We start from the raw sequence: 13,530 nt of genomic DNA on the forward strand, positions 1-13,530 counted from the left end.
TACCTGCCTACCCACTACTTACCTAACTAGTACCACCTGGTGCACTAACCAAAATACAAGGGCTGGTCCGCCCAGGTCTTACCTAGTGTGCATAGACAGTAAACTACTACGGGTTATGTATGCCCGCAGGCCTCTTGCCTAAGCACTCCCTAGGTGCCTTCCCCTTCCCCCCTGGGTACAAAAACAGAATAACAAAAACAATTTCAATAATCATAACTCTGCATCCTATTGACAGACAACACCAATCAGCGCTCTCACTCAACCAACACAGGACACACTAATCCTCTCTCTCCTAACAACAACCAAAACAGGATATCACCCTCTTCTCTCAGCAATCATCTCCTTTTCTGAGCAACAGAACACTGGCTTTTATAGCTGGAGAAGGAGTCTAATGGGATACAGCTGTATCCTGACGAGGGGGCGGGGTCAGCTCCAATTAGCCATGGAGTCGACCAATCAGCTGCTTGGGGGATTCCAGGAAGCCATTTCCTGAAATACATACATACAAATACACAAACCACAACACAGAAACTGGGGAACGTAACAATATGTTGGCTAAGCCTTTTATAAGTCAATACATGCACCTTATTAGCGTCAAATAAATATGCTATAGGCTATGCAGAGCCATGGTCGGGTTCATTCGGGGCCATTCGCGTCTATCAGCTGTAGTTACATAGATTCAATGACAATCAAACAGGACCTGACATTGACTGGAAGGAAAAGTTAGAATTTTGGACTCGGGTCGGGTCTTGGGTATTCGGGTTCAGGTGGACCCATGAAGACCTCTAGGAGATGGTGTTATGTAAGTTTGTTGTTTTGGAATTTTGAAGTAAGGGGGAAAAAATAATGTTTGATTGACACCGAGGAGTATCAGATTGCCCGTGGCGAGAAAGAGGAGATGTCACATATGAATGCACCCCATCATAGTATTAACCGGACCTTAAGATCAAAGCTGGACAGTCCAGTGTGGGGCACAGATAAATAGTGTGTGTCCTGTGTACGCCCGAGTTAAAGAATGCTGGTTTGTATAAAACCAGTCTTCAGGTTTCATTGGAAGATCCTCAAATACCTCTTCGATGTATATTTTGAGAGTACATCTGTCATTCATGGTCAAAGGAATTGGACATGCAACTGTGAGTCCTTTGGAACAAAAACACCATCCTCCTGCTTACACAAAAAGAGAGAATATTTCAAATACCTGAGCGGCTCCAGTCTTACATTTACTCTTGACATCCACTGTCCTTAAGAAAGAGATGTTGTAATTAGATGTTAGTGATGTTCTTAGGTATTCTATGTCTCTGGTCAAGAAAAGTACATTTTGTAATCTGAAAGAGTTTTTGCTTCACCATCCCTTTAGTGCACCTGAAGCTTTCTGGCATATGGTATTTTTTGTAGCCCTTAGAGTAGACTACTATGCAACACTTGAAAACTGGCGTACACTCGCATACATTTGATTTAATTGGGGATAATTGTGAGTGAAATTCAAGTCACTTGTGGGAACACTCGAAATAGGCAACTCAGGTAATGCGCAAAAAAAAGCTGCTTGACTAATTGTGCTTTTCATTATTCACAGGGAAGGGGGACAATGTGCTGGATAATGAGGTTGTCTTGACCAAGATGAAGCTCTTCAACAACTTCCATGAGAAGCTCCTCAACAACGCTGATGATTCTTCATCCACTATCTCCATGTCAGTATCTGAGCAGGACATCTCAGAGCCTGTCAAAGGCTTGAAGGGGAATGCTGACCTGGATAACATGCCTGGACAGCCCCTGATGGAGTCAAACTCAGGCTACCTCTCTGACATTTTCTCAGACTCTCAGCTTCCCATGCTGTACAAGTTTGAGTCGGAGGACTCTGGAGTGGAACTGCCCAGTGGAACCAACTCTCCCTCCACACCCACCGGCTCAGAGCAGAGCTTTGTGGTCCACAGCCGGGAACCCTCCTATGACTCCTGTAACCTCAATACTCCTGTCCCTACCCCAGGTCCACTCCTCACCATTGAACAGTGCTCTGACACCAAACAAACAGAGGATATGAGAGACACACCGTGTACGACTGTAGACAATGCTGTGCTAAAGTGTAATACTGTGGAGTCGGGGGCTGAAATCAACACAGAAGTTGAGAGGGTAGACCTTCAAGAGAAGGACATAAATATGGAGAGGGCCCAACACAGGCCCTTGAAGGACACTGCTGAGGACAGTGATAGGGTTTCAGAGGAGCTGGGTGAGAACAGGGCTGTGACTGACGGGATCAACTCCGAGAACACAAGGTCCAAGAGCCAGTGCTCTACAGGGGCCTGTGATGATATGACAGGAGTTAACTTTGAGCAGCGGCCTCTGAGGAAAAGCACGACGAGCGACAGCCTAGAGGAGTATATGGAGGAATGCTGTAGACTGAGTGAGGTAAAGATATCCCGCCCCCCACACTTTATCTACTCCCAATGTTTTCTATTCTGTTTTATGTATAAACGATAAAGGTTTATTGATGGGGAAATGTGTTGTAGCTATGCCATCTGTGTACTTTCATCTGCAGCATTAAGTGTGTTGGCTACTTGAACAGAATCAAGGACCTCATTTTTCATTCATATGAAAAACGCACATCTCTTAAAATGATTCAAACCAGGGATACTATAGTGACTTCTCACTAATTTAAACATGATGCCCTCAGTAGTTTGATGGATTTTGGGTGGTGGACAACAAAGATCTTTACGCTCCCTAATTATCCCTGATTACCAGCCCTTTCCAGTCTCTATGTCAGCAGCTAATCATGGAACCTCTAACGACAACACGGCTCTAGGAAAGTATCTCTATGGGCAGGAGAGTATTTCAGGGAATTTGGGTGTATTTCGAGAGAAATGACTAAACTTTGTCTTTGAGTTTACAAGTAAGTGCTAGATTAGAACTCAGTCAATAGAGGTGTAGACCGCCTCATCACATTATTGCAATTAGATAACATCAGGCTGTTATAAGATAAGTGCTTGTTGATTTTTACAAACAGCACAGTTTAAATCTCTAATTATAGGTAAAGAATAAATAAATACAGTATTCTCATACTGAATCTCCATTATAGGGACGGCAGGTAGCCTAGTGGTTAGAGCATTGGGCTAGTAACCGAAAGGTTGCAAGATTGAATCCCCGAGTTGACAAGGTAAAAATCGGTCGTTCTGCCCCTGAACAAGGCAGTTAACTCACTGTTCCTAGGCCGTCATTGAAAGTAAGAATTTGTTCTTAACTGACTTGCCTAGTTAAATAAAGGTACAAATAAAAAGATAGCTATGACCTCAACTTGTCCTTAGTGAGATAGCTGAGCAACAAAAAAGCTACTTTACCCATTCAAAAGGACCAGTAGAGGCACGTTCCCTAATGAAAGCTTGCGAATGACAGCTGTGCTTTCATTCATGTTTGGAAAAAATATACATCTTATTTTTCATGTTCCAAATGAGAAAACAGTGTTGTCTTGCAGAGCTGCACCTGACAACTGTCGAGGTTTGCCAACCCACAATAACCTGTTTGATGTGCTGCTGTACACATCACTATCGGCTCTCAGCTCCGTCTTTGATACGGCGTCAAATGCTCTCTCATCTGAATGTCTGGTCGATTTTGGTTATGAGTGAAGATGAGCGTTAAGTCTGAGACGCTTTGATCTTCTCCCCCCCCCCAAAAAATCTGCGTAACATTTATTTCACTGTAAGTAGCCTAGTGATTAATTTAATTAGGCAATAAGGGATACGTGAGCTATAAGAGTTTACCGTGGACAGTTTGGTGTGCTGTGTCAAGCAAGGCAAGGTGAAAGTGAGGAGATACCCATCTGGCAAGGTGAAAGTGATGCCCATGACATCTATGACCTTTTGACAATTTCCCAGGACACAGATGGGTATCTCCCCAGATCATATCTTGGATGACACACGAGCTGTTAGTTGATCTCACATCCTTTACATGATACATCAAATGTTCAACAATCCAATATTAACGAGCAAACTACTCTGTTAAAGAATTTGAGGTGGCCAAACTAGAAAAACTAGGTCATACTTCAAAGCCTGCACCTCTTAAAACACATACTTCCCCATCTCTCCCTCAAAGACCTTTCACAACAATGTCACGTTCGAAGTCCCAGTGAAGACAAGGCTGTATTATGGCATACAGCAGGGGAATCTTAACACAGGGCCTAGTAGCTTACAGACTGAAAGGGAAGGTGGAGAGGGCATGTGTTACAGTGCGGGGGCCTATTTCATGCTGCCGCATGTCAAACAGCACCTGTTCATCTGTGCTGAGTGACTGTGCAGATGACTGTGGTGATATTATCCTGGAGAACCAGCCAGCCAGCCAGCTCCCCTCTCTCTCTCTCTCATCTGGGTCTTGCCGCTCCCTGGGCCCAGAGATGGACGGTCTACCTGGACGCATCAAACAGGTGTCAAATTGCTCAAATTACTCACATATTTACCTAGATAAAGCCCCTTTGATAGCCTCTAGGGCCCCTTTTAAGGGAACAGCCGGCTACCAGCGGGTGGTGGTTCTTTTTGGGGGCCCTTCCGTGGCTTACTTTAGAGGTGTATTGCTGACAGGCAGTCCGGCAGTAAAACTCTTCGTCATCATCATCATCACTTGTCACCACAGCTAATAATGCCATTCCTTTGCCTGCCAAATGGGGCTCTGTGGCCCCAGGAATTTAGATATTGGAAGCCTACCCCCCCCCCACCCTCAGTCAAACATCAAAGACTCTCTCTCTCTCTCCCCCTGCCCCTGTTTTATAGTTTTAAGTGGTATGATGGCCTCAAGATGGTCTGTCAATCAAATGTTTTGAAAAGAACGTTCCCTAAGCATGCTGAACATGGAAACAGTAATGTCAGTTAGTAACCAATAACACTGCCTTCCACTGTATATAGAGACAGGGCTGCAGGGCAGCGTAAGAGTGCAGAGTGCAGCGCAGACATATTTCACCATGAGGAGAAGAGGTTTATCATATGGATGTGTTTAGCTATCTGTCTGATCTTCAGCGTGCAGGCCTCTATCCATAGGAGGAACCACAGGGTATTCAAAGCATATTTTCCCCTCCGTTGAAGGATGTGTGGAACACTGTGGAATATGGTGTCATAAAACTATGAAGACCGGGGAAGACGGCAACCCCGGTTAATTAAAATGGCGGTCCTGTCGAATTCCTCAGCTGCAGCCCATAAACATGCACATGATGTACAGTACCAAACACACTTCTTAGGGGCCTCAGATGCATTCCACTGATTCGTCTGTTTATGATGAGCTGGTCTGTGTGTATTGTGGTGCTTGTTCCTATATGCACTTTTGCTCAAGGTATCTGTGAAGTATAGCTGCTGAATTGATGCAAGACACCCAAGGACTTACACTGGTTATTGTTGGCAGGTAGTAAGAGCTACTGGGGTAGACCAGCGTTTTGGTGAGGTGTGGTTGGTGGCTAATTGAGACAGCTAGCATCATTAGGGTTGTTAATCTCACCACTAACCCATCTTTTTTTAACCTTTATTTAACTAGGCAAGTCAGTTAAGAACAAATTCTTATTTACAATGACGGCCTACCGGGGAACAGTGGGTTAACTGCCTTGTTCAAGGGCCGAACGACAGATTTGTACCTTGTCGGCATTTTTACCTTATCGGAATTACGTCATACATTTTGTCTCTCTGTAAATCCTCAAGATCCCCTTTTCCTGTTAAAGTTTGACAGAGCCAGCACTGACACACAGAGTGTTCCCCAGAGAGTGCCTTGGGAGATAATATTCTTGCCTCTCTGCTTTGTTGTTTATCTCAACTCTCTCCCCAGACTGTGTGTGCTGAAAATAAATGGGGCTTTCTGGATAGAAAACGAGTAAACGTGTACAGCACATACTTTTGTCCCTCGCTCTGTCTTTCTCTCTCTCTCTCTGTCTTTCTCCCTATCTCTGTGTGCATCCCACATCTGACGGCCAATTCCTTTCCAACGCTGTCATGTTTAGGAAAGTATTTTTTGATGCAGTAGACGCAGTGGAATGTCCAGAACCAAGACCCGAGGAGAGTCTCAGTTTTCCACAGCTTTGATATGTTGGCATATCATGCTCATATTTTCTATGTTGCGTCTGGCTCACTTGGTAGGGCATGGCACTTGTGACGCCGGGGTTGTGGGTTCGATTCCCATGTATGCTGTCGCTTGGGATAAATGTCTGCTAAATGAATAAAATCATTAGATACTGTATGATATGAAAAATAGAAAAATAATCCACAGTTGTTTGTTTTTTTATATATGTTTCTCATTGTCAAGGCAATGGATGGTCTTGTGTATTTGCTTTGGAAAATGGACCTGCCCATAAATGCCATTTTAACACATGCACCTCTCCTTTCTCTCTATTTCACACTCTCACAACTTTAAAGGAAAGAGCCAAGTGAAAAGTAACTCACTAACTAGGCCAAAGCCTGGCATTTCCTCCACACGTCAGCGATTCCCACGTTTGAAACATTGTTACCCCCTCACAACATAAGGGGCCAGAGGAAGTTCTGAGGAAGGGAGTGGGGGCATATCTTCCCCTCTCTTTTCCCCTCTAGTCCCCTTCCATGACCCACGGGGGACCAGGAGGGCCATGGAGGGGTGATAAGATCAGTCCCAACCTGCTTCCATCACCGCCTCTGCCAGGAAGACTGCTAATGACGGCCTGTCTCATATCCTCTGCCCATGACTTACTGTGTGTGAGGAGGAATCTCCTCCTTATCTTAATTGAACCCCTGTAAAACAGAGCTGGGATGGCCAGGCAACACGCTACAGGCTACAGGTTAGAGGAACAGGCACCAATTCACTGTCCACCCGACATGTCATCGCTGAGGCCCTGGCCAGACACCTGCATATCTGGGGAGATAAGGGGAGAGCTAGGACAGTACTGGACGTCTCCAAGAGCCATTGACAAAATGTAATGCTTCAAAACCACTGTCTGGGGAATGAGTAGTAAGTCAAGACCGTGTGTAATGGGTAGACGGTTCATTTCTCCGTCGGAGGAAACGAGTGATGTCAGTTCTCCTGAATGTTATGACTTTTTGTCCCATTGTTTGGCCTGCGTTTCCATTAGTGGACAGATCCCTTACTGTAGTTTCACAGAAGTGGCACGGAAAAGCCTTCTGGGTGGAGAAAGGCTTCGACCTGAGCTTACTTCCTGCTTTTGTTTGGACACTGTGGAATGGTGGACGATTGTATAAATATTTGCTCAAAATGTCCTTTTCATATTTCTGAAAACGTGAGCATCTGCGCCTCTCGGGCTAACGGTCACACCATAAAACAAACAAACAAATAAATGGCACACACCTGACTTTGTGTTCCCACACCAAAGGCAATGACTCTGTTCCACTCCTACCAAAGGCACTATGCCTCACATTGTTATCACAGACCTTTCACTTACCCATCTCCAGCCAATGGCCTCATGGGCGATTTGATGTTTAAATTGAACATCTTCATAACTACCATGGGAATAAAACAACCACCCGCCATTACCATCCATCAAACGATTAGAAACGTATGCACTGCCAGTATGGTATGTCGATAGATTATGCAATACCGTCACGATGAGGCTAGACCCTAAGATACATTCATATCTTAGGAGGGCCACCATTGTTCCTGTTCCCAAGAAAGCTAAGGTAACTGAGCTAAACGACTACCGCCCCGTAGCACTCACTTCCGTCATCATGAAGTGCTTTGAGAGACTAGTCAAGGACCATATCACCTCCACCCTACCGGACACCCTAGACCCACTCCAATTTGCTTACCGACCCAATAGGTCCACAGACGACGCAATCGCAACCACACTGCACACTGCCCTAACCCATCTGGACAAGAGGAATACCCATGTGAGAATGCTGTTCATCGATTACAGCTCAGCATTTAACACCATAGTACCCTCCAAACTCGTCATCAAGCTCGAGACCCTGGGTCTCGACCCCGTCCTGTGCAACTGGGTCCTGGACTTCCTGACGGGCCGCCCCCAGGTGGTGAGGGTAGGTAACAACATCTCCACCCCGCTGATCCTCAACACTGGGGCCCCACAAGGGTGCGTTCTGAGCCCTCTCCTGTACTCCCTGTTCACCCACGACTGCGTGGCCATGCACGCCTCCAACTCAATCATCAAGTTTGCGGATGACACTACAGTGGTAGGCTTGATTACCAACAACGACGAGACGGCCTACAGGGAGGAGGTGAGGGCCCTCGGAGTGTGGTGTCAGGAAAATAACCTCACACTCAACGTCAACAAAACAAAGGAGATGATTGTGGACTTCAGGAAACAGCAGAGGGAGCACCCCCCTATCCACATCGACGGGTCAGTAGTGGAGAAGGTGGAAAGTTTTAAGTTCCTCGGTGTACACATCACGGACAAACTGAATTGGTCCACCCACACAGACAGCGTCGTGAAGAAGGCGCAGCAGCGCCTCTTCAACCTCAGGAGGCTGAAGAAATTCGGCTTGTCACCAAAAGCACTCACAAACTTCTACAGATGCACAATCGAGAGCATCCTGTCGGGCTGTATCACCGCCTGGTACGGCAACTGCTCCGCCCACAACCGTAAGGCTCTCCAGAGGGTAGTGAGGTCTGCAGAACGCATCACCGGGGGCAAACTACCTGCCCTCCAGGACACCTACACCACCCGATGTCACAGGAAGGCCATAAAGATCATCAAGGACAACAACCACCCAAGCCACTGCCTGTTCACCCCGCTATCATCCAGAAGGCGAGGTCAGTACAGGTGCATCAAAGCAGGGACCGAGAGACTGAAAAACAGCTTCTATCTCAAGGCCATCAGACTGTTAAACAGCCACCACTAACATTTAGCGGCCGCTGCCAACATACTGACTCAACTCCAGCCACTTTAAAAATGGGAATTGATGGAAATTATGTAAAAATGTACCACTAGCCACTTTAAACAATGCCACTTAATATAATGTTTACATACCCTACATTACCCATCTCATATGTATATACTGTACCTGTCTCTTATACACATCTAGATGTGTATAAGAGACAGTGTATATACTGTACTCTATATCATCTACTGCATCTTGCCATCTTTATGTAATACATGTACCACTAGCCACTTTAAACTATGCCACTTTATGTTTACATACCCTACAGTACTCATCTCATATGTATATACCTGTCTCTTATACACATCTAGATGTGTATAAGAGACAGATCTACTGCATCTTGCCTATGCCGTTCTGTACCACCACTCATTCATATATCTTTATGTACATATTCTTTATCCCTTTACACTTGTGTGTGTATAAGGTAGTAGTTGTGGAATTGTTAGGTTAGATTACTTGTTGGTTATTACTGCATTGTCGGAACTAGAAGCACAAGCATTTCGCTACACTCGCATTAACATCTGCTAACCATGTGTATGTGACTAATAAAATTTGATTTGATTTGATTTGATATGAGTCACACATAATCCCTTTCAGACTTTCTGACTCGTCTCCTCCCGGTCAACGATGAAGACGAAGCTAGGTGAAGACAAGTGGCCCACGCGGCAGCGGGGGAATGTATTTACGAGTTTGTACAATGATTCGGCGTAGTAAAACAGACTCAGTCTATATGGTTCACATGTAACAGTGTTTTTTTGTAAGTCATAAAATATCCCATAAAAACATGACTGATAAAAATGGAATAAAATAAAAATGTGTTCAATATCAGAGTGGATGGATAACCTGCCTGGCAGGTTACATCATTCATCAAACATCACCTTGTTAAATCCACCGATCACATGGGGCACCTTTAAGGCGATGTTATATCTGGACCTAAGAATTTCAGAGGACATAAAGATATTTTTATCACACAGGAACATTTTGTGGATTGGGGATCAGTAAATCAGTAGCCCTTTCTTTAATCTGGTTATCAGGAATGACAGGGTGATATAAACCTCTGGAATCATTTGACCAAATACCTTTGACCACTAGTTCTCAACAGCCAAGTTTCCTTTTTGTTCCAGATTTTGCGCTCTATGGTAGCCCTACAGAGCCCTAATGACCTCACTAAACTCACCAACCAAATTGTCTCTCTGTTTCCTCAGGTCCACCAGGCCAGCTCCAACCCCCTGGGCTCCGGTCTGGGCTACCTGGAGCACATCTGCCAGCTCATTGAGAAGATTGGTCAGCTCCAGGAACACAACCTCAGGCTGCAGAAGCAAATCTGTGGGCTGCAGAAGGATGGAAGGATGACCAAGACCAAAGAGGTGAGTCACATACAGACACATACTATGCGCTATCATCCTTATCAGCATACTCACACAGTGAGTGTGTCTGCTGGTCACTGGTAAGCACCCTGGGAAGAATCCCAGGTTAAAACATCTGGTTTGGACTTGTGCGTCTTATCAAAGATAGGCTTCCGTCACATAGCTTTTGCATGACATATCCAGTCTTGTCAGATCAGGGAGGGCGAAGACAGTAAGTACTGAGACACAGCTTGCTTATGACCAAACCATCTCTCTCAATGAGTTACAGCAAACAAAGGGGCCTTAACAGTGTGAATGTTCTAATGTTAGGGTATTATGATTTATCTCAGTTACTACCTAATTTGTCAGAGATACAAAGCTCCTAAAAATGTTGTAAAGACATTGTAAACGTAGCTGTAGGTCGTGCAGGGCAGACCTAAGACCATTGATCTTTGATTTGCAGCTGACTGCTGTCCAGGTGGTGCAGAGATAGCCATGCCTTGAAGTGAGTGATTACTCACCATTAGGTCCCAGTGCTAATCCAGCGGTTTCAGAACGGCAGTAGGAGCTGTAAGTCATGCCGGAGGAAAGTGTATTTAATAAATAGAACAGCTGGGTACACGGTAGTGGTCCTTATAGCACGGTAAAGGGGTTGTTATAGCCTGGTAAAGTGGTCCTTATAGCACGGTAAAGGGGTTGTTATAGCCTGGTAAAGTGGTCCTTATAGCACGGTAAAGGGGTTGTTATAGCCTGGTAAAAGTGGTTCCTTATAGCACGGTAAAGGGGTTGTTATAGGCTGGTAAAGTGGTCTCTTATAGCACGGTAAAGGGTTCGTTATAGCCTGGTAAAGGTTGGTCCTTAAATGACGTGGTAAGGGGTTATGTTTGATAGTCCGGTGTCTTATGCCGGTAAAGGTTGATGCTGGGTCAAGTGGTCCTTTAGCACGGTAAAAGGGGTTGTTATAGCACGGTAAAGGGGTTGTTATAGCACGGTAAAGGGGTTGTTATAGCACGGTAAAGGGGTTGTTATAGCACGGTAAAGGAGTTGTTATAGCACGGTAAAGGGGTTGTTATAGCACGGTAAAGGGGTTGTTATAGCATGGCAAAGGGGCCCCTTTGCCATGCTATAACAACCCCTTTACCGTGCTATAACATATTTATGTTTATTAATAACAAACATCAGGGGCTTTCCGGTCACCTGTTTAGAGAGAGCAGAGAAGTTAGAGTCTGTGGCTGGGCCAACGATGCATCATTCATGAAGATAACCTGAAAAATCTACATCTGAACCCAAACAACATCGTACAAACGAGACGGTTTACCAGAATTGGTGTAAAAAAATAAGAATAATCTGTTTATATCTGAAATAATGTCCATGTTTGCTAACCATGTACTGCATCTGTAACATCACTCTCTCACAGCTATCCAAAATTAGATAGCCACATTTGTTTGTTAAACCTTTGTCTATGAAAATGTATAAATGCAAGCACGTCAGCAGTAAAATAGGGCAAATTACGCTTCTTGTTTTTCTGTAGTAAGCACCATTTAGAGTAGTATTCCAGTAAACTCTCATAAAATAGCTACAATTCTGCTCAGTTAACAATGTGTAACCTATAAAATTCCCAGGCCAGCTCTCCTCGCTCTCACTTTCCGTTCCCAAACAGGATGAATGCGTTCGCTCTGAATGTTATCTTACCAACGCCAGAGAGACATTCTTTCATAATTTATGGCTTTTTAAAAGTTGTGGCATTGTTGTCATTTTTAGAAAATCCGTATGGTAATAACATGGACACATGGATGGCATTTAAACACACTTGAAAAGAAAATGAGGCTCGTAGAGTTCACAGAGTCCCAAAGCTACCTCAATGTTATGTTTTTGTTTTCAGCTCAACACAAGAAGAAAACGTGACCTTGAATATGAAAAACAACAACATTGGCACAAGATTTCTCCCAACCCTATTGCATTGTATTCAACTTTGCCCCCTCTCTTGTGACAGTTGCCTATGCTTCTAAAGAAAAGTACTTTGGCATTGTGTGGATGCCTCCCTTTCCTTTTGAGACTTTGGCACAATACCGGAGCGGCTCTGTTCAGTGGATTTCAGAGAGCTTGTTCCAAACTATCCCTGTCAGTTTGGGCCTGGGGGCCGGAAAAGCTGTCCACTGAAGCAAAGGGTGAGCCCAGCAGGAGCATACACTACAAAGTCTTCAAAGACAGAGAGAGAGAGAAAAAAAAAAGAAAGAGGGAGAAAGAGAGAGAGAGTGAGAGAGGGAGAAAGGGGGACAGTAAGAGAGAGAGATCCCAAAAAGTGCTCATTCAAAGACAACCGCATCCTCTCTTACAAAAGGTATTTCTTAACAATCTTAGCAGAACTTACAATTCTTTGAGGTCATGAAAATCTGACATGATCTCACCTTGATAATGATATTTGTCCAGATAACTTGGTGTTGTTATTCTCTCTGGGCCAAACCCTGACTTGAAAGAAGATTTTTAGGACCACACCGGCTGGCCTCCCAAGCGGTTGGTCTTTTCCCCTGCTGTGAGTGTTTCTATGGTTACGCCACAAGCTGAACCCCATAGATGACACATCAAAAGGAGGAGCAAGTCAGCTGGGGCACATCTAAGATCCATGAATGACACCCATGGTTCCCTGTGCCTACACACATCTACCCCACCTTTCAAATCAACACCAGGGTCACCGCTGGGCTCATTATAAACACAGAGATCAATGAGACAATGGCCAGTTACCACCTACACAGAGCCCTCTTTTCTAGCTTAATCTGTTCTCTACCAGGACCAGCGTGCTTTGGGATGCTAGAGTCAATACTAGAGTGGAAGAAGACTTGTAATCAAGTTTCTAATGTGAGCAATGAACATGAGCTCACTCTTACGGACTCAAGCTTCCCCTTTTCCCTATCCTCAAAGCAGTACTACCTCAGACAATGGAGCCATCTGCAGCCTGTCTCTGGGTTATTGAGGAACGGGATTGGATGGAAGAGAACATTCCAGGGCCGACGTGTTCTGGACCTTCCCTTTTCCCGAGTGCACAGAGGCAACAGTTTAATCCTCTTCTCAGAGGCCCGAGGTCAAAGGCCTGGTGTGGCCGGCCCTCTGAATCCCCAAATGTGGGCTGCCTCCTTCTAAGGGCTAAGCACACACAGATGGGGTAGGTCCTTGGAGAGTGTAAAGACCACACTGTTATCGCTCATGGAACCTGGGCCAGGAACCTGAGCCAAGCCCCTTCTCAGTATGAGGCGGTGTCTTCACCAAGTGGAGAGTGTGGTCATGGTTCCAGTGGGGATGTCAGACTATGGTCAAAGTTCCGTGAAACAAAAACAAAGCCGTGGAGTGTG

At 45.0% G+C, this 13,530-nt stretch overlaps 1 protein-coding gene across 2 annotated transcripts in view; it reads left to right on the forward strand.

Moving 5' to 3' along the window:
• The window catches only part of LOC111977526 (uncharacterized), a 33,398-nt gene that overhangs the window by 12,928 nt on the left and 6,940 nt on the right, over positions 1-13,530 (forward strand). For both annotated transcript variants that reach the window (XM_024006976.2, XM_024006977.2), the window contains exons 2-3: positions 1,574-2,403; positions 10,043-10,204. In XM_024006976.2, the coding sequence (XP_023862744.1) occupies positions 1,574-2,403; positions 10,043-10,204 (992 nt within the window). The remainder of the gene's footprint in view (positions 1-1,573; positions 2,404-10,042; positions 10,205-13,530) is intronic.

The sequence above is a fragment of the Salvelinus sp. IW2-2015 genome, linkage group LG18 (genome assembly GCF_002910315.2).
Source record: "Salvelinus sp. IW2-2015 linkage group LG18, ASM291031v2, whole genome shotgun sequence".
NCBI classification, from domain to species: domain Eukaryota; kingdom Metazoa; phylum Chordata; class Actinopteri; order Salmoniformes; family Salmonidae; genus Salvelinus; species Salvelinus sp. IW2-2015.